Source organism: Bos grunniens, chromosome 10 (assembly GCF_055505025.1).
Source record: "Bos grunniens cultivar Pamir isolate PY7600 chromosome 10, Bosgru_T2T1.0, whole genome shotgun sequence".
In the NCBI taxonomy this organism is placed as follows: Eukaryota; Metazoa; Chordata; class Mammalia; order Artiodactyla; family Bovidae; genus Bos; species Bos grunniens.
In genome coordinates this window covers 56663351-56683947 of record NC_141174.1, presented here as the reverse complement: position 1 = coordinate 56683947, position 20597 = coordinate 56663351, and the positions used below count along the sequence as shown (strand labels likewise).

General features: G+C 42.2%; 1 protein-coding gene across 7 annotated transcripts in view; it reads right to left on the bottom strand.

The window, feature by feature from the left end:
- The window catches only part of APH1B (aph-1B gamma-secretase subunit), a 57194-nt gene that overhangs the window by 11440 nt on the left and 25157 nt on the right, over positions 1 to 20597 (bottom strand). For 3 of the 7 annotated variants that reach the window (XM_086321387.1, XM_086321380.1, XM_086321383.1), the window contains 2 exons: positions 15293 to 15420; positions 2376 to 5854 (listed from right to left, as the gene is read on the bottom strand). In XM_086321387.1, coding sequence (XP_086177513.1) covers positions 5687 to 5854; positions 15293 to 15420 — 296 coding nt within the window. In that variant the 3' untranslated portion in view covers positions 2376 to 5686. Of the gene's footprint in view, positions 1 to 2375; positions 5855 to 14761; positions 14875 to 15292; positions 15421 to 20597 lie in introns of those variants that run through there. The other 4 variants (XM_086321378.1, XM_086321381.1, XR_015134721.1 and 1 more) reach the window with 3 other exon arrangements.

Sequence of the window (20597 nt, the reverse complement as noted above, 5' to 3'; positions counted from 1 at the left end):
CCTCTACTACATCAATTTTTCCCTTTCCACTGAATCATCCCCATCTTCTTACAAACATGCTGTTACAGTACAATATTATAGAGAAAAAAAAAAAAAAAAAAACGAAGAACGCCCTCTCCTGCTCCCACATCCTTCTCGGGCTATCATCCAATTCCCCTATTATAATTATATGGTTATCTGTACTCTACATGCTGTGGCTACTTCCTTATCTCCTAATCTCTATAATCCACTCCATTTAGGTATTCACCCCTACACCGAAAGTACTTTTATCAAAGTCACCAGAAAATTTCATCTGTCCATATGCAAAGATCAATTCTTATTGTTAGTTAGAATTCTCATGTTAGTCATTGCTCAGCAGCATTTGACATACATCCCCCTAGCTCCCAGGCCACCATGCCCTCCTGGTTTTTCTTCTTTCCTCAGTGATCACCCCACCTCTACCTGTCAACTGGAGTGCACCCAGAGCTCAGCCCACAGTCCCACCTTTTCCTCTGATATACATCCATGACCCAGGTACCCTTCTTCATGTCTAAAACTTTAAGTATCATCTTATGTATTCAAGCTATTCGATATCATTTCCTAGTTTGTAGTGCATTTTGTAGCTGCCTTATATATTCTCTAAAAACAATGATCCTCACCATCTTGTTCTTTTCTACCCTTTTAAAGTCTCTCTCTTACACACACCCACACAATAAAGTATCTGATACAATGTTCTGTGTATGGTGAGCCTTGATTAAACACTGCAGATTCCATCTCTAATTTTGTTCAAGCACAGAAAATATGTATAGATTTACTATTAGGTAGAAAGGCAATGGCACCCCACTCCAGTACTTTTGCCTGGAAAATCCCATGGACAGAGGGGCCTGGTGGGCTGCAGTCCATGGGGTCGCTAGGAGTCGGACATGACTGAGCAACTTCACTTTCACTTTTCACTTTCATGCATTGGAGAAGGAAATGGCAACCCACTCCAGTATTCTTGCCTGGAGAATCCCAGGGACAGGGGAGCCTGGTGGGCTGCTGTCTATGGGGTCGCACAGAGTCGGACATGACTGAGCGACTTAGCAGCAGCAGCAGAAACAGGATTTACAGTGACCCACACTTAAGCAACAAGCACCACCTACTAATTATTGAATATTAAAGCCAGGGCTCATAATCTACTGTCATCCCTTTAGAATGTGTCAAATCCCCAATTCTTCTATGGAGGCTGAGACCATAAGCCTGGAGTGGGTCCTTCACTCAGCATTTTCAATGAGGCAAAGGTAAAATACGTAGGTCTTTCCATGGGAGGTTTCTTATGTGTTGAGGCTGGTCACAGGGAAATCCCTGTTCCAACTAAATATCAAACAAATAATAATTAAACTAGAGCCAGAATTCCAGTGCAGAAGGAACAGAGAAATTGTACATGAATCTGGGCTGTCATCTGAGGAAAGCCTACCTTTTGTCTTACAAGTTATGGTTTTGTTACTATTTTTTAAATTATTTATGTATTTATCTGGCTGCGTTGGGTGTCAGTTACGGCACTTGAGATCTTCACTGCGGCGTGTGCGAGCTTTCCTTCTGGGGCACAGGATCTTTTGATGCGAGGCACAGGCACTTCCAGGCGGTGCGCGGGCTTCTCTAGTTGCAGTGCTCAGGCTCAGTAATTGCAGCAGGCAGACTTAGTAGCTCCACAGCATGTGGGATCTTAGTTCCCTGACCAGGGATCAAACCTGCATCTCCTCCATTGGAAGGCAGATTCTTAACCACTGGACCACCAGGGAAGTTAGACCAGAATCCTTGGTTCCTGAGGATACTTCACCGAATAACACGGTTAACGTAAATGTGGAGCAGCCTCATTTTAAACCAGTATCAGGACGCATCACAGGGTATCGAATTTCAGGCCCTAACAACTCTCTGTGTAACCTGTCTGATGGTGGAGGCCAAGCCCAGCCCTTTAGCCACACTGACTCCACACCAAGGGAAGGAAAAACAAAAATGACTCTACAGGCTGCTCAGGGTCACTAGGAGAAACTAAATTATACTATCCTGGTCAACCAACTGCCATCTTTAGCCAGGATTCCATGATGGTTTATAAATTTACTATCTCACAATTACTTGGGAGATTTTTTCAAGGGCATTCAGGACCTTCGAGAATTCTCCTCCACTAGGTTTATGACACCTCAAGGAATTTGCCTGCACCAAACTGCTTTTGAACAAACAGAAATGAAATCAGCCTTTTGAATTTTAAATCAGAAAACAAAGATTTGTCTTTGAAAAGAATCTCAGAGTTGACCAGTTACAAACAACATACAATCAAATTTTATAAGAGGCAAAAATTGTAGTAACAGACACTGAAGGATACACTATTCCAAAGAAGAGGAAACATGAGAAACAAGTCGTGACAATCTTTTTATTGTTTACTGAAAAATACAAGTCTGGAAAGAGTCTATTGCATTGTGTACTGAACGTAAGGTCTGATACTGCAAGTATATACAACATAACAGTATAACTTATATAAAATGATACATATAGAACACAGAGACAGTGCCCAGCCCTCTAAACACTAAAAGTTAATGGGATGAAGCAAAGTCTTGTATTAAATCAGAAATGTAAACACTGCAATCATATACAAAGTGCTCTAAGAGAAGAACTCTGAAACTTTTTTGTTGTGACAGCCGTCTACCTGGAGTTGGGAATGGTTGGGCCTTAGGAAAACGAAGTCAGCAAAAAGCTGACACTCTCAAGGAGTTCTTCCCAAGAAGCCGGCTGCTGACACCTGAGACAAGCTGCCATTCTGGCTTCTCTGGAGCCCTCAGGCCCACTCTGACCATTAATCCATGTCTTAGGGCTAGTGTGAGGCCAGCGAAGAGGATCAGGTAAGAAGACACTTCCATCATGACTGCTTGTCCTGCACCAACTCTATGCAATAAGAATACCTAGCATTTTTGACCCGTAACTGCCACTCCCAGGAAAAAATGAAATGTGCTCGAGAAGAAAAATACTAACGTTGGGAACAAAAGCCATCTTCTATACAATCTGCAGATACCATTCATTCCTTTCAGCCATGTTTTCACTAAGGTTTGCAAAGAGGCTGCTACTATTCTATTGCCAGTCACACAGGCCACGATCAAGGGTAACAAAACGTCTCCAGTTACAACCACTAACTCAAATGAGTTAAAAAAAAAAAAAATTATTAGAGAACCATAAGCGATCTCAATGATTCACACGGCAACAGAGTCAAGTGCTGCAACAACATTCACATTCCATGGTCAACTTTAACTACAGCCTCACTTCCCTCCAAACTGAGAAAGCTCTGTGTGGAGGAGAACATACAAGATTACCACCATCGCCTCCTCTCCAAACACTATTAGGGCTCAGAAAGTTCCTTAGAGGTAACAAATGCAAAAAAAGAGAAAAGATAAAAAGAAAGCACATCTCAATATATACATACAACAGAGGAAGGCTGCTCTCCCTCTGGGCTTCCTTGGCATCAGGCAGAACAAGGCTATTTGCAATAACTGTGCCTAAGCTGACTATGGCAACACTCACAAGAGAAATAAGGAGCTACAAAGTTCCTTTATTCATAGGTAAGCATGGATTACTAAATAATTACTAAATAATTTCCTGAATTAAAAAGACAGTCTCACCATCAAAGAAAATTTTCTTCCTGCCTGAGATGCATTTATAAATGAGATTTCACAATATCCCAGATTCTTAATATTGAACTATTAATGCACAGAAGACATCCTCAGAGCTCAAGTATGAGTAATATCAATATTCTCAGATATTTACACACTTTAAAGATCAGCAAATATTTTACGAGGTTATACATTCAAGAGATTTGTAAATCAACCGTCATAACCAACTGTATCTTTTTCTTATTCTGTTCATCAAAGAACACCATGTTCCAATAGGAATGAAGCCCAGTTCAATGGGTATATAATTCCCTTCAATTCTGCACAGCAGATTTCACTATTCAGTCTCTATGTCCTTGACTCTTCCATAACTCACCTAGTCTAAAGAAAATCTTGTATAAAGGTGGAAAATTGCAAACCCCAGCAAAAACACTGGTGTCAGTGCTGAAATACACTTTAGGGGAATAACTATAATTGCTTACGAAACTGTTTATAGTTTTGCCAGAAATCCTACTGCTCCTGAATCCCCAGATTGAAAAATTCAAATAATTTAAACATAAGAGGGGATTTCACTGATAAAGATCTAGTTCACGTGTAAGGTTCTGGTTCTTAGAATGATGTGTGACTACCCCAAAATACTGGCTGCATTTCCATTTTAAACATATCTGTTAAATTCTTGTCAAATTCTCCCACCTGTCACCTCATTGGTGAACCCTTTCATTTCCTGCTTCTATTTCTTTTGGCTGTTCTATTGTACATATGGGATTCACTGAGGTTCTCTCTTTAATGTGTACGGAATTTCCATTTCATACCAACAGCTCCCTAAAAGTCATCAAAAGGGAACAATTTCTAGCCTAGTAAAGGCACAATTCCTCTTTATAGAGGAAACCAAAAAAGAGTCGTTTGGAAGCTGAACAAACATCTTAGATACGCCTATAAAGGGAATGCCCTATCTGCCAACAATAATCCAGAGACATTTACAAGATCTAAAGAGTACATGGACTATGTTAAAAGCATGAATTTGGCAAATTTAAGACATATTCCTAATTTTCCACTACACTATTTGGGGGGAATGTGCCAGTTAGTGTCACAGGAGCAAATTAGAAGGGTCAACACCGCTCTACTGGCTTGCTCTCCTCCTGCTTTTAGTAAACTTCTGCCAGCTCCAGTGAAGCCTGTCCCAGGGTACATCACTCAGCAACCTGCAGAGCTGCTCAGAGATAGAACAAACGACTTCAGGTCAACTAGTCCAGCAGTGAGCACTCAGCTGGTAAACACTGCCCCGGGGCAGAGCCCATGAAGAGCCTTAAGCCCAGGACCTACAGAAGTTGCACAAAATTCTTGGTTTTATATCATCTTCCCAGGAAGTTGGAAATTGGGTTTTAGTTAAAGAAATGGAACCTATGCTCTAAAACAATGTGATGCTTCAAAAAAGCAAAATCAAGATTGGAAACAGTAGAGAAAAATACAGTCTATTCGTCATAGCTTACTTTGGCTAAATGATCATAGTGTCAGTGCAATGTATTATTGTATTTGAAGCACGGCCTCCACGTTCTCATAAAACAGGGTACCAGTGAAGTACATGAAAACAGTTCATAGAGATGATAGCCCTTTAGCCTTCTGTGACTTCAGAACTCGAAAGACACAGGCTAACCAGGATTTATATTCAGATACTCGCTCAGTGCAGGCTGAGTTAAGAGATAGCAAAACATCTGATTTTTATTCACCTACAGTGTTCTCAGGAAGTTCCTATTTGGGCAGCAATGGTTCTCAACCTGGCTGTGCATCAGTGTCATCTAGAAAGCTTTAAAGAATTACCAAGTGCTCAGACCAATTAAATCTGGAGATGGAGCCCAGAGATCAGTATTCTTTGTTCCCCAGGAAGTTCTAACATGCGCTGGCTGCACCAGAGATGTATCCCTTTCAGAAAGCTGTTGCATGAAAGCCGAATCGTGTCTAAATAGTTTGGTTTCTTCTAAATTCCACCAGGAAAAGGGATGTTTAGAAAAAGGCACAGTTGTGCTTCCTCTAATGAGGCAGCTTACTGTTTGAGAAGTGCTGGTTCTCGGAGGTTATCTGGCACGCTGGTTGAAGAGGAGGAAGTCCTTGTCTTGGCAGAGCAGGCAGAGTTTCAGGCTTCGGCAGCTGCCTCCAGAAACAAAGAAGGCCCAGACGCCCATGAGCACCATGATGATATATGCCAACACCAGATTTAATCCGTAATGAGGACTGATTAAGGTCTGCAGAGGGAAAATAAAAGCAACCTTATTAAATATGTGGAATAACCTAAGATAATGGAAAATATGAAATACTTTCAATAGTGGAGGTGTGTTTCACCAAACATCTGATGTATGTCATGGGCCCACAGACACACAGGAATTAACCTGGTCAGCAGACACTAGCCCATAAACCTGTGCTTTGGTGTATTCAAAGGGCAACCCTAGAAGGTAATCAGAAGCCAGACCTAATGAAATACCCAATAGAAAACAGATGTTATATAACCAGGGTCCAGTTTATAATCATTTTTCTGTTAACTAGCTCTGAGAATTGAGAAACTTAAGACAAGTCTGTGTTGAAAGTGAAAGTGTTAGTGGCTCAGCTGTGTCCAACTCTTTGTGACCCCATGGACTACAGCCTGCCAGGCTCCCCTGTCCATGGAATTTTCCAGACAACAATACTGGAGTGGACTGTCATCCCTTCTCCAGGGACCTTCCCGACCCTGGGTCTCCTGCATTGCAGGTGGATTCTTTACCATCTGAGCCACCCTCTCCAATCAAGGGAACAAGAGGGAACAGCATCTCTTTTTCAGCTGCACAACTGCTGAGGGTTCCAAAAGTTCATTTAAAAACCACTGATGAGGTCCCACAAGGTACCAGTGAAGACCACAGAGCCTATCCTAACAGAGCTTATGGCAGTAAGGGAGACAGGCAATGAGTGAAGAAACAAGTAACTAATCACAGGACATCCTTGGTGGCCCAGTGGTTAAAATCTGCCTTCTAATGCAGAGGACATGGGTTCGATCACTGATCAGGGAACTAAGATCTCACACGCCGGGAGTCAACTAAGCCTACACGCCACAACTAGAGAGCCTGCACACTGCAATGAAGACCCAGTGCAGCCAAAGTAATAAATAATAAAAAAAATAAATACTTACACATTGTGATAAATGCCAGGACAGAATAACTACAACTGAGACGGTGCTAGTAAAGGTTAAGAACAAAGTGATCCACTCAAGGTGGACAAGGAAGGCGTTGAGAAAACGGCATTTAATCTGAGACTTACAAGAGGAGGTGTAAGCCAGCCTGGTTTAGACTAAGGGAGGGAACCCAAGCAGGGCAAAGAGTTTGGTGCAGCTGAGGATCTGAGAATCACTATAAATGATGTGTAAGTATGGAGAGAAAGCACAGAGATAGGAGAGGAAGGCAGGGGCCAGATAGGCATGTCGGTGCTAAGTGTGAATTTTACCCTCAGAACAATGAAGGGTGCAGAAGGATGTTAGGTCAAGGAGCTGAACAATTTTAGATTTTTAAACTGCAGAGAATGCATTCGAGGAGGCAATGGTGAAAGCAGGGAGAACAGTTAAGACAACTCCTCACCAAATGAGTGGAGTACAGGATAGTGGCTTAGTCCAGGGTGGTGGTGGTAGAGATGGAGGGAGTGGGTGACAGGACTTGACTTGCTGATGGATGCAATGTGAGAAACAGAGAGCCCAGGGGTGACTTCCATGGTTCTGGCTTTAAGGAAATAGCGATAGTAATGAGCTAGGCAAGACTTGAGGAAGACCGAGTTTAAAAAACTTGGGCAAAGACTAAGCTAGGAGTGATAGGTGGGAACCAAGTCCAAAGAGGACATACTAAGAGTGGGCTGGCTCTGAGATTTCAAAAAGCGGGTGTCAGGGGACTTCCCTGGTGGTCCAGTGGTTAAGAGTCCATACTTACAATACAGAGGCACAGGTTCAATCCCTGGTTGGGGAACTAAGATCCCAAATGCTGTAATGAATGGTCAAAAACAAACAAACAAACAAACAGATGTCAGGTAAGCAGTTAGGTTTCTGAGTATGAGGCTCTGAGGAGAGGCCTGGGCTAAAAAGAGAAATACAGAAGCACAGTTCATAAACGGGCTTAAAGCCACGGCTACGAATGTGATTACCCACAGAGTTAGTGTAGAGAGAAGGGAAAAGCGAAGTCAAGCTCCAGTCCTGAGAACAATTATAAAGTATTTGTGCTGTTTAGTATTGCAGGAGCAAATAAAAGCACCAGCACCACCCTACTGGCTTGACTCATACTGAAAAAGAGTTAGCAAGGCATCTGAGAAGAGCAAGGAGTGGGATGAGAGGGAACCAGGACAGCGCGATGCAGAAGCCAAAAGAGGAAATGTTACAAAGAGGGGGCGGCCAACTCCTCCTAAAGGCTGATGAGATGGAGGGGAAAAAAAAAAAAAACCCAGCATCCTTTAGATATGGAGTGATGGAGGTCCTTTTTGATCTTGAAACATGCAGTCTTAGAAGAGTGGTTGGACAGAAGCCAGAATGCACTAGGAACATGACAGAAATTTCGCTGCGATGCAGACTAGGGAAAACAAGTCACGGCTAGAAAGAACCGGCAATAATGAAGAGTTTTATTTAAGATACGTCTAGGGACTTTACTGGTGGCTCCCAGTGGCTAAGACTCTGCACTCCCAAAGTAGGGGGCCTGGCTTCGACCCCTGGTCAGGGAACTAGATTCCACATGCTACAACAAAGACCTGGTGCGGCCAAATAAAACAAAAGCAAGCCCCAAACCCAGACACGTCTATGTGCCGGTGAAGAGACGGTAAGGCTGGTGATGGAGGACAGAAGGAGTAAGGTCGCAAAGAATTAGGTCTGGAGCTCAAACAAGGGACTAGCCTTTGACAGGAGAAGGAATACTTTCTCTGCTCGACCAGGATAAGGTGGAGAAACAGGTTCTTTTTAAGAAAGAAGAGGCTCTAATTGGGTCAGTTTGTCACCACACACCTCTGCCCGGCGAGGTTTCAGGGGGAGTGCTCCCCAGCACCTCAGCGTCCTCACCCTCGCCCTGCCTGCACATTCCCTTGCGCGAAACCCCCGAAACCTTCCTACCCGCTCTGGCCAGGGTCACAGGCTGATTCTGCAGACAGCACCTTGTGCACAAAGAGCGCTTTTCTCAGGAAGCATCTGCGGGCATGGCAGGCACTGAGCCCTTCAGGTTCTCCTTCAGATTCTTAAGGATAATTCTATTCCTCAAATCTGCTGAGTTTTAACACACTTTGTAGGGTGCTAAGCTACTTTGGCCACCTCGTGCGAAGAGTTGACTTATTGGAAAAGACTCTGATGCTGGGAGGGATTGGGGGCAGGAGGAAAAGGAGACGACAGAGGATGAGATGGCTGGATGGCATCACCGACTTGATGGACGTGAGTTTGAGTGAACTCTGGGAGTTGGTGATGGACAGGGAGGCCTGGCGTGCTGCGATTCATGGGGTCGCAGAGAGTCGGACACGACTGAGCGACTGAACTGAACTGAAGCTACTTTCCATCTTTTAGCTTGTTTCTTTAATAAAATTATCTCTTTTAAACAATTACAGAAACAATACGTGATTATTGTAGAAAATTAAAATGTACAAACGAGTAAAACAAATTTTAAAACTTGAAATTCAGATAGGCTAATTTTTACACAACACTCAACATTAAGAGAATGTAAAGACAAACCACACTGTAGGACAAGTTATTTATAATGCATATATCTAATAACAGAGAAGGAAATGGCAACCCATTCCACTGTTCTTGCCTGGAGAATCCCATGGACAGAGGAGCCTGGCAGCCTACAGTCCATGGGGTCACAAAGAGTTGGACATGACTGAAGTGAGTAGACAGGCATATCTAATAAAAGCCTCTTTTAGAGAATACCAAAAAAGAACCTAAAAAAAAAAAAAAGACAGACGACCAGTAGAATGATGGGTAAAAGATGTGAACAGGCACATCCCAAGAGAATTATCCAAATGGCTGATAAACATAGGAAGACACGCTCAACTTCATTCACCATCACGAAAATGAAAATGAAAACCAAAATGGGACACCACTACACATCCAGTGCTAGATAAGGGTGACAATAAAGAATGCAATCCTAAGTGCTGATGAAGAGGTGGAGAAAATACAACTCATAAATCAATGGTGGAGTGTAAGTTGATACAACCTCTCTGAAAAAGTGAGTGGTATGAACAATCGACATATGTACACCCCATGACAAGGAATTCTACCCCAGGTATACATCCAGAAGAAATATGCATACATTTTTACCAAGAGATACACACTAGAATGTTCAAAGCAGTACTGTTCACAATGGTTAAAACCTGGAGACAGCATAAATGCCTCTCTGTTGTGGAATGGATAAATGACGGTACAGTCATACCGTAGAACACTATTCTGCAAAGAAATAGCAATCAATAGCTATAAACTAATTAATTTCCCAAACAAAGATTGAGTGAAAGGAGTCAGACGCAAGAGCAAACACTGTACTGTTCTGTTTAATAAATACCAAAAGGCAGGGCAAGGTATCGAGTCAGAAGTCAGGACCGTGGTTATCCCTGGAGGGGTGTGGGGGGCGGGGAGCAGTGAAGTAGCACCAGGAAGCTCATGGCAGCAGATGTTTTAGCTTTCATTTGGGTTTGAGTGACATTGGTGTGTTCACACTGGGAAAATTCATCAAGATGCACACACTGGACCTGGGTGGTCTAGTGGTTAAGACTCTGCGCTTCCAATGCAGGGGGCGTGGGTTTGATCCATGGTTGGGGAAATAAGATCCCACATGCTGCTCAGTGAAGCCCAAAGATTAGAAAAAAAAAAAAAAGATGTACACTTTTGATTCATATACTTTACTGTACATGTGCTGTATTCATAAAACTTAAAACTTTTTCTGAAATCTGTCATTCAGAGACAACTATTGTTAACATTTTGGTATGTAATCTTTCAAATTTTCTGGGTTCTTTTCAATCATCAGAGAGAATAATATAAACTTTTCAATATTCAACAATAGTTACTGGCCATCTCCTATGTGCCAGGGATTCAGGATACAAAGATTGACAAGATCCCATCCTTGATGATCAAACCCTAATTGGAGACGTAGATGTAAAAGCTGTATCAAATAAAATAATGCTGGCCAGGGAGAAGGGTTATAACACAGCTATAAAAAGGGGCTAGGATAGTGCTTTCAGAAATGTGCACCTTTTCCAGGAAGGCCTCACATGAAATGAACAGTTTTCTAAGCTGACCTAGGTTAGGGGGGAGACCCATCACTGCAGATATTACAGCATGAACAACCTGTGAGCCACACTGGGTCAGTTCAGATAGAGTGTATGATATGAACTATGGGGAGCAGCAAGAGCTAAGTTTAGCACCAGTAAGATTCAGTAACAGGCTTATGTCAAACGAAGAGGTCTGGGTTTTATTCCACTGGCCTCTGCTACAACCCATCACTCTCTCTTCCTTAATACACTTAGCTTCAGGACACCTGACTCCTGGTTCTCTTCCTACGTCACTAAGTTGCTCCTTCTCAGTCTCCGTGGCTGGGTTCTGCTCTTGCCCCAGCCTCAAGGTTGGAATGCCCCAGGGCTTAGTCCTCTGGCCTCTTCTCTCGTCTGCTTAGACTCACTCCCTGTAATGACCTTTTTAAGCTTGGATTTCTCTCCCAAACTCCAGACTTTTTCATCCAGATACCCACCTTGGATGTCCAACAGGCACCTCCAAGGTACCAGGACCAAAGAGGACTCCTGCTCTCCCTCACAAGCTTCTCCATCCCAGCTGATGGCAACTCCATCCTTTGAGTTGCCCAGGCTCAAAATTTTGAAGATGTCCTTGGCTCCTCTTTCTCTCCCTAGCGTTATCCAGTCTGTCAGGAAACAGCTATTAGCTCTACTATCAGAAACATGTCCTGAATCTGAACATTTCTCATTGTCTCCATTGCTATCTCACCCAAGGTGTCCCCATCCTTCTCTTGATGATTTAATTTCTTCCCCTGTTACAGTCTACTCTGAAAACAGCAGTCAAAGTGAGCCTTTTAAAACGTGATTCAAATCAAGTCCCTGTATCCAACACCCTACAGGAATCCATTTCACTAAGGCTAAAAGCCCAAGCCTTGCATTATCTAGATATGGTTCCCATTTCCAACCATGACTTCCATCCCCAATTTCAAATCTGTGACAGTATCTCCTACTAACTTCCCCTGGCTCATGGTTCTGGCCACTCTCGCTTCCATAAACGTGCCAAGCATGTTAGTCTTAGGACTTTGCCACTAGCTGTTCAGTCTGTCATGTTCCTTCTCCAGACAGCCACATCACCAACTTCACTTCTTTGCTTAAATGTCACCTTCACAATGAAGCTGACTTTGAACTACCTAGTTTGAAAATTCAACATCCCCAGCCCCTACAATCTAGAATCTTTTTTTTTTTAATTACTTATTTTGGCTGTACTGGGTCTTAGTTGTATCATGTGAGATCTAGTTCGCTGACCAGGAATCGAATCCAAGTCCCCTACAATGGGAGCAAAGAGTCTTCCCCACTGGACCACCAGGGAGGTCCCTTGAGCCCTTTGAACCCACTCTACTTTCCCTTTTTTCTCACAGCACCAATCAATTTCTAACATATTTCGTTTTATTATGTCTATTGCTTATTGTCTCTCTATCCACTAGATAGTAAAGGCACAGTTTTTTTTTTTTTTTCCTGTAAATTGTTTTGCTCATCTAGAACAGTGTCTGTAATACAGAAGGCACTATTTGCTGAATGAATGAATGGTGGACTGGATCCATAAGAAGGACATTGGCTTTTTCTTGCTATTTCCTTTCTGACTATTAAAGTATATACAGTAGAAACTTTGGAACATGTTGAAAATCATAAAGAATAAAAGAACCCATCCAGAGATGAAAACTGTTAATACTTTAATGCATTCTCTCTCCAATTATTTTTCCATGAAGATTTGACTTTACATAGTTGTCATCATTGGAGAAGGACACGGCAACCCACTCCAGTATTCTTGCCTAGAGAATCCCATGGACAGAGGAGCCTGGTGGGCTGCCATCTATGGGGTCGCACAGAGTCAGACACAACTGAGGCGACTTAGCATGCATGCATGCATTGGAGAAGGAAATGGCAACCCACACCAGTATTCTTGCCTGGAGAATCCCAGAGATGGAGGGGCCTGGTGGGCTGCCATCTGTGGGGTCGCACAGAGTCAGACACAACTGAGGCGACTTAGCAGCAGCAGCAGCAGCTGCCATCATATTAAGGGTAACTTTAGTATGACTGAAATGTTTTAGGTAGGGAAGGCAAGAAGACTGTTCTTTAGATGGGTGAGAGAGCAGAGTCCAGTATAAGAAAACTTGATATGAACTCTAAATGGATGGAGAAGAAAGAAACATGAAGCAGGACACCATCAGAAGGAACTTTTGAATACTTTAGGTGAGAAATGATGACGGTCTAGATGAGGCAATGGCTGGGATCATTCTAAGTATATGACAAGTTATGATTAAAATCAGACCAAAGCATTAAACAGTGCTTTAAAAATACACCTAGTCAAGTATCCTTTTCAACTTTCTTTTGAAAACTGGCATTTTAATACCAGTGAGGAGGGATTAAGATGGGTACTCTTTGGGAGGGGGTTTCACATTTTTTTGGCCATGTGGCATGTGGGTGGGATCTTAGTTCCCTAACCAGGGATCAAACCTGAGCCCCCTGCATTGGAAACTTGGAGTCTTAACCACTGGACGGCCAGGGAAGTCCCAGGCACTCTTGATATTAATCAGAATGATTAACAATAGTATAACCCTTTTGGAGAGAATTTTAGCAATCTGCCTCAAGGGCTTTAATATATATATATATATATATAATTTTTTTTTTAGATTTTAATATTAAGAGCTTTTTTTGATGTGGACCATTTTAAGGTTTTTATTGAATTTGTTACAGTATTGTTCCTTTTATATATTTTGGTTTTTTGGCCTCCAGCCATGTGGGATCTTAACTCCCGATCAGAGGATCAGAGATTGAACTGGCATCCCGTGCATTGGAAGTCAAAGTCTTAATTACTGGACCATCAAGGAAGTTCCCAATATTTATTATGCCATTTTTCTGGGCGACAGCGATGAACTGTCTCGTCCTAACAAAATTAGCATAGTTATAGTTCTTCCCAAAAGTAAAGTATCTTGAGGAAGGAAATCCTTTTTCTAATTTGCACGAAAGTGACATATTAAATTTTTTTTGGATAAAATTTTATTAAAAATCTAGAAAGTGAGTTCTTGTATATAATGCTTTCTAACACAGATTAAATTATCTCTTTAAAAATTAATTAATTAATTTATTTGTGATGGTACTAGGTCTTCATTACTGCACTCGAGCTTTCTCTAGTTGTGAAGATCAGGGACTACTATTCGTGGCGGTGCACAGGTTTCTCACTGCGGTGGCTTCTCTTGTTGCAGAGCAAGGGTTCTAGGTACTCGGGCTTCAGTAGTTGTGGCTTGCAGGCCCTACAGCAGGGCTCAGTAATTGTGCACAGGCTTTAGTTGCTCTTGGCATGCAGAATCTTTCCAGACCAGAGATCGAACCTGTGTCCCCTGCATTGGCAGACAGGTTCGTATCCACTGTTGCTGCTGCTAAGTTGCTTCAGTCATGTCCGACTCTGTGTGACCGCATAGACGGCCCACTGTCTTATACATACATATAGCCCACCAGGCTCCCCTGTCCCTGGGATTCTCCAGGCAAGAACACTGGAGTGGGTTGCCATTTCCTTCTTCAATGCATGAAAGTGAAAAGTGAAAGTGAAGTCACTCAGTCGTGTCCGACTCTAATGACCCCATGGACTGCAGCCCAGCAGGCTCCATGGGATTTTCCAGGCAAGAGTACTGGAGTGGGGTGCCACCGCCCTCTCCGTCATATCCACTGTACCACCAAGGAAATCCTTAAATTGTCTTTTGAGTTTGTCTGAAGTCTTTTTTTTCCCTCAAGCTGCAGACAGGTTTTTATTTTATTTATTTATTTTTGACATTAAAAAAAACTGAATAGTTGATTTGTGCCAATTTCTGCTGTACAGCAAAGTGACTCAGTTTATACACATATATACATTTTTAAAATATTCTCTTTCATTATGGTTTGTCCCAGGAGATTGGATATAGTTCCCTGTGCTATACAGTATTCGATTTGACTTCCTAACTCCATTCATTAGAATCTGAACAACATATTGAAAAAGTTTCATATACAATGATGTTCAATTCAAAACAGCTTTCTAATAACCAAAAGTAGAAAAACAAATGATCAGTTAAGCAAACTATAATTTTATGTAATGATATAAAAAGCTATTAAAATGTAAATATTAAAAGGATCCATAATAATGTAGAAATTGCTTAAAATGTGTTCCATAACATAAGCATAATGCAAGACTATTTCAGGTTTGACTAACTTAATTAAAAGAAGACAACTACCAAAAAGAAATAGTTTATGAGATCAACCAACAAATTAATAGTTATCTTTCTATAGTAAGACTTGGATGATTTAATCTATCATTCACTCATTGTTTTAAATGACTTTTTCTGAATTTCCTCATTATCCCACGAGAGTGTATTTCACTTAGAGTGGAATCTATCACTTCAGATGTGTGGACTTAAAGCTCCAAAACCCAGTTCGAGCAGATTTGCAATACTCACCAGGGCTGACACCAGCAGATGGGAGAGAAGAACTACAAGAAGGGTATACCACTTCTTCTTCTCACAGCCATCGAAAAACACGATGCCCCAGAACACGTGCAGCAGCGTGATCACCAGTGTCATGAAAGCTGGAAGACAGGCAAGCATTAGTGCCCAGTCGCAGGTGAGCAGACCCCAAAGTCCACTGAACACGCCCTTGGACGCAGGCTCTTGGGGTGCCCCGCACTAGTGTGAGGGTTCACCCACAAGTGACAGAGGACCCTGCCACAACATTCGCGTGAACAGTAATTCTGAAAGCAACATTTCTGAACCAGGGGCCAGCTCTGCAGCAGCTTCTCACCTAGAATGTGAACCGGTCAAACAGTCAACCTGGATCTGGCTTTCAAGGAGTTTCTCTTAGGAACAAAATAAAATTACTCTGATATATACTCAGCTTTTCCAAGTTGGCCTTCTGTACTAATCAAGAAGCTTTTTTTTTTTTTTCCACTAATCAAGAAACTTTTTTTTTTTTGGCCACACAACAAGATGTGTGGGATCTTAGTTCCCTGATCAGGGATTGAATCCATGCCCCCTGCACTGGATGCTCAGAGGGTGTCTACCACTGGACCACCAGTGAGGCCCCCAAGAAACTTTTCTAAATTAAAACAAGTGTCTTTGATACAGACGGCTAACAAACACATGAAAAGATGCTCAACATCACTCATTATCAGAGAAATGCAAATCAAAACCACTATGAGGTACCATTTCACGCCAGTCAGAATGGCTGCAATCCATAAGTCTACAAGCAATAAATGCTGGAGAGGGTGTGGAAGAAAATGGAACCCTCTTACACTGTTGGTGGGAATGCAAACTAGTACAGCCACTATGGAGAAGTGTGGAGATTCCTTAAAAAACTGGAAATAGAACTGCCTTATGATCCAGCAATCCCACTGCTGGGCATACACACCGAGGAAACCAGAAGGGAAAGAGACACGTGTACTCAATGTTCATCGCAGCACTGTTTATAATAGCCAGGACATGGAAGCAACCTAGATGCCCATCAGCAGATGAATGGGTAAGAAAGCTGTGGTACATATACACTATGGAGTATTACTCAGCCATTAAAAAGAATACATTTGAATCAGTTCTAATGAGATGGATGAAACTGGAACCTATTATACAGAGTGAAGTAAGCCAGAAAGAAAAACACCAATACAGTATACTAATGCATATATATGGAATTTAGAAAGATGGTAACAATAACCCTGTGTACGAGACAGCAAAAGAGACACCGATGTATAGATCAGTCTTATGGACTCTGTGGGAGAGGGAGAGGGTGGGGAGATTTGGGAGAATAGCATTGAAACATGTAAAATATCATGTATGAAACGAGATGCCAGTCCAGGTTTGATGCACGATACTGGATGCTTGGGGCTGGTGCACTGGGACGACCCAGAGGGAGGGTATGGGGAGAGAGGAGGGAGGAGGGTTCAGGATGGGGAACACAGGTATACCTGTGGCGGATTCATTTTTATATTTGGCAAAACGAATACAATATTGTAAAGTTTAAAAATAAAATAAAAAAAAAAAAAGAAATTCTAGTTAAAAAAAAAAAGTGAGAGTCCATAGAGGGAAAAAGTTTAAGAATAAAAATGTTAAGAGGAAAACAAACAAACAAACAAAAACAAGTGTCTTTGATTTAAACAAGTCTTCTCATTAAAGTGGAATTTCTTCTTGGATCTTTTTTTAAGGCCAGTGGGAGAATAAAAATATTAGAAATTGCAATAATCATCTAAGATTCTTCTTAAGCAATGGAAACTGAATCCGATCAGTACACACAGGTTTTTCTATGGAATACTGTGTGTGTGCACGCATGTATGTGTGTGTCCTGCATCCTGGAGATTTTTTACTTAAAATGAGCAAGTTTCAGGAACTCCTTGGCCATCTAGTGGTTAGGACTCTGTGTTCTCACTGCCAAGGGACGGGGTTCGATCCCTTGTTGGAGAACTAAATTTCACAAGCCATGAGGTATGGCCAAAAAGAGAGAGAGAAAGCAAGTTCTGGATATTCTGAAAGCTTCAACGTGGGGATGAATGAATAAACCAGAATGAATAATCAGGATGAATAAACCAGAATGAATAAACTGTGGTGTATTCACACAGTGGAATACTTACATGTTCTATAATGGTCTCAAGAAAATAATGTTGAGTGGGGGAAAAGCACATTGTGAGAAAATGCCCATATTTCAGTTATACGAAGTCAAAAGGCAAATTATCACAGAGACATAACTGTTGAGGTTGGAGGAAAGCAATTTGTTACATCTAGTGAGAGTGTTTCAGCAAATAATGAGAAATACTTTACAGGAGAAGGGGGATAGAAAAAAAAAACAACTTTGGAACAATAGCAGACTAAACTAAAGTGATTTATTTTAATCCCACTGATGATCCTTGAAAGGGCAGTTTCCCTGAAGATATAGATGCCTGGCTGTGTGACAGTGTATAGAGTTGAGACAACTGAAAGCACCCAGTAGTTCATTTTACGTCAGAAAAGACCAGAGTAGAAACTGTGATTCACAGACACAGACGTTCATACTCTAAGGCTTTTCTAAAGCCTACATGTCAATCAAGTGTCAAGAGAAAGCAATGACACCACTAATGAGTCATCTGTTCATCAGCTATGTGAAAGGAAGATCAAAATGGAGTCAGTGTTGCTAATAGAACTCTCTAAATAGAGCCAGGCGGCCATTAAGGAAGTGTGACTTAGGCATAGCTTAGCTGAGATGGAATCTGATATTTTTACCTGATGAAGTCATAAACCTGCCAGAAACTCAAGACACTTCTTAAACCCTTACCCTAGAATAACTCACGAGAGTCTACCCACTTAATGGACCACTACCCTAAAACAACATGTGATTCCTTAAGGACAAATATTTTCTAACTTATGTCCATCACAGTTCTTACCACTCAACTTTTAACAACCTCATAGCCTTTTGTCTTATTAGGCCCGACTCTATTTCTTCCGTGGGACTTTCTTTCAAGACTACCCATTCTTGTAAGACTACAAATCTGGGTCTTCCAACTAGTAATTCTTAAGACTCCAGAACACTCTTATTTGCAGCCTCCTGCTTTATCTTTTGTTTGACAGCTCTATTTGCCCTCTCCTCTACACATTACCACGAATATTGAAACCAGCCAATCATCTTCCTATGGTCAAGTCTGAGAGTTCAGATACCTCGAAAATGCTCTTACTTATGGACTTTTTAGTTCATTCTCATCCAAAAGAGCATTACTCTGTTTCAGACAAGCATTCTCAAGGAATCACTAGCCTTGAACTTTCTTCCAAATTCTAGGTGAGTATTTCTGCATGCAAGGCTCTTTCCTGATAAAAATTCTCTCTGATGGACTGACTCTGTCTCTAAAGTAAAGTCCAAGCATCTCAGGTTAGCATCCAAGGCCCTCTGCAACCTAGACCCAAACTACTATCCTCTACTCATCTTCAAACACATCCTACTTGGTAGGAAACCAGAAGTCCTACATATACTCTCTCTGTGCCTCTATGTTCTCATTTTTTTAATTGGCTGTCCCTTTCGCCTGAATCCTCTACCCCTCGCCACCACCCTGCCCTTTTCACCCCACCTAAATCTTACTTCTATTTAACACCTAGCTCAATGCCATCCCCTTAATGACGTCATCCTGATGCCTCCTCTGTTTTTGCACTCCACACACAGTTACTGAGCGCCTAGAGAGTCTGCCTGGGGACGATGCCTATGGCTCTAGGGCCGCACAGCCCTCAGCTGGGATCCTGGCCCCGCAGTGTGCCTTCGGGCGAGCGATCCAACTCCCCCGAGCTTGTGTCCTTTATTTCCAAAATGCAAATAATGCCCCAGGCTGTTGTGTAGGGAAGAACAGTGCTTTGCAAACCGTAGTTTTTCAATAAATGACGATTACTATGTGCTATGTTGTCTAGATTCAAAGATGAATATAAGCCAGGACCTTCAATTTAGTGAGTTGCACTAACACGTTGGAAAGTGAAGCAAAGCAGCAAGCAATTATCACATGTACCCAAGCTTCCTGGGTACCTGACTATGTTTTAAAACGTATTCTCAGACTGTCTTGGTGGTCCAATGGTAAAGAACCAACGCAGGGGACATGGGTTTGATCCCTGGTCCAGGAAGATTCCACATGCTGTGGAGCAACTAAGTCCATGGGCTGCCGCTACTGAAGTCTGTGCACTCGAAAGCCTGTGCTCCAAAACGAGAGTGGCCACCAGAATGAGAAGCTGAGCACCACAGGAAGAGCAGCCCCCGTTCGCCCCCCGTTTGCTGCAACTAGAGAAAGCCCGAGCACAGCAACAAAGACCCAGCACAGCCAAAAATAAGTGAATAAAACACTTTAAATATGCACTCCTTCACTCCTGTGGATTTCTTCTTCATCTAACACTGGAGTATTACTCTTACATTTACTTTCTTCCCTTCTCTTTTATTAATCCATACAAAGATTTATTAGCACCTACTACGGGCCAGGCTTCCCTGGTGACTCAGATGGTAAAGAATCTGCCTGCAATGCAGGACACCTGGGTTCGATCCCTGGGTTGGGAAGACCCCCTGGAGGAAGGAATGGCAACCCACTCCAGTATTCCTGCTTGGAGAATTCCATCAACAGAAGAGCTTGGAGGGCTACAGTCCATGGGGTCGCAAAGAGTCAGACATGACTGAGCGACTAAGCACATGGCCAGGCAACAGGGCTATCCCAGAGGATAAAACACAGTCCCAAGGAACTTCCTTTTCAGAAAACAAGCCCATTTTTTTCAGTTTACTATGTTTTATTAACACAATACCTAAACAGGATCTCTCAGACATTTATTAAAACACTGGTATTCCTATTTGATGGCTTATTTATTTAGCTAGCACTAGTTCCAAATCTGGAGAAGGAAATGGCAACCCACTCCAGTATTCTTGCCTGGAGAATCCCAGGGACGGGGGAACCTGGTGGGCTGCTGTCTATGGGGTCGCACAGAGTTGGACACGACTGAAGCGATTTAGCAGCAGCAGTTCCAAATCAGGAAAGGAGTACATCAAGGCTTTATATTGTCACCCTGCTTATTTAATTTATATGCAGGGTACCTCATGAGAAATGCTGGACTGGATGAAACACAAGCTGGAATCAAGATTCCCCTGAGAAATATCAATAAGCTCAGATACGCAGATGACACCACCCTTATGGCAGAAAGCGAAGAAGAACTGAAGACCCTCTTGATGAATGTGAAAGAGGAAAGTGAAAAAGTTGGCTTAAAGCCCAAATATTCAGAAAACTAAGATCATGGCATC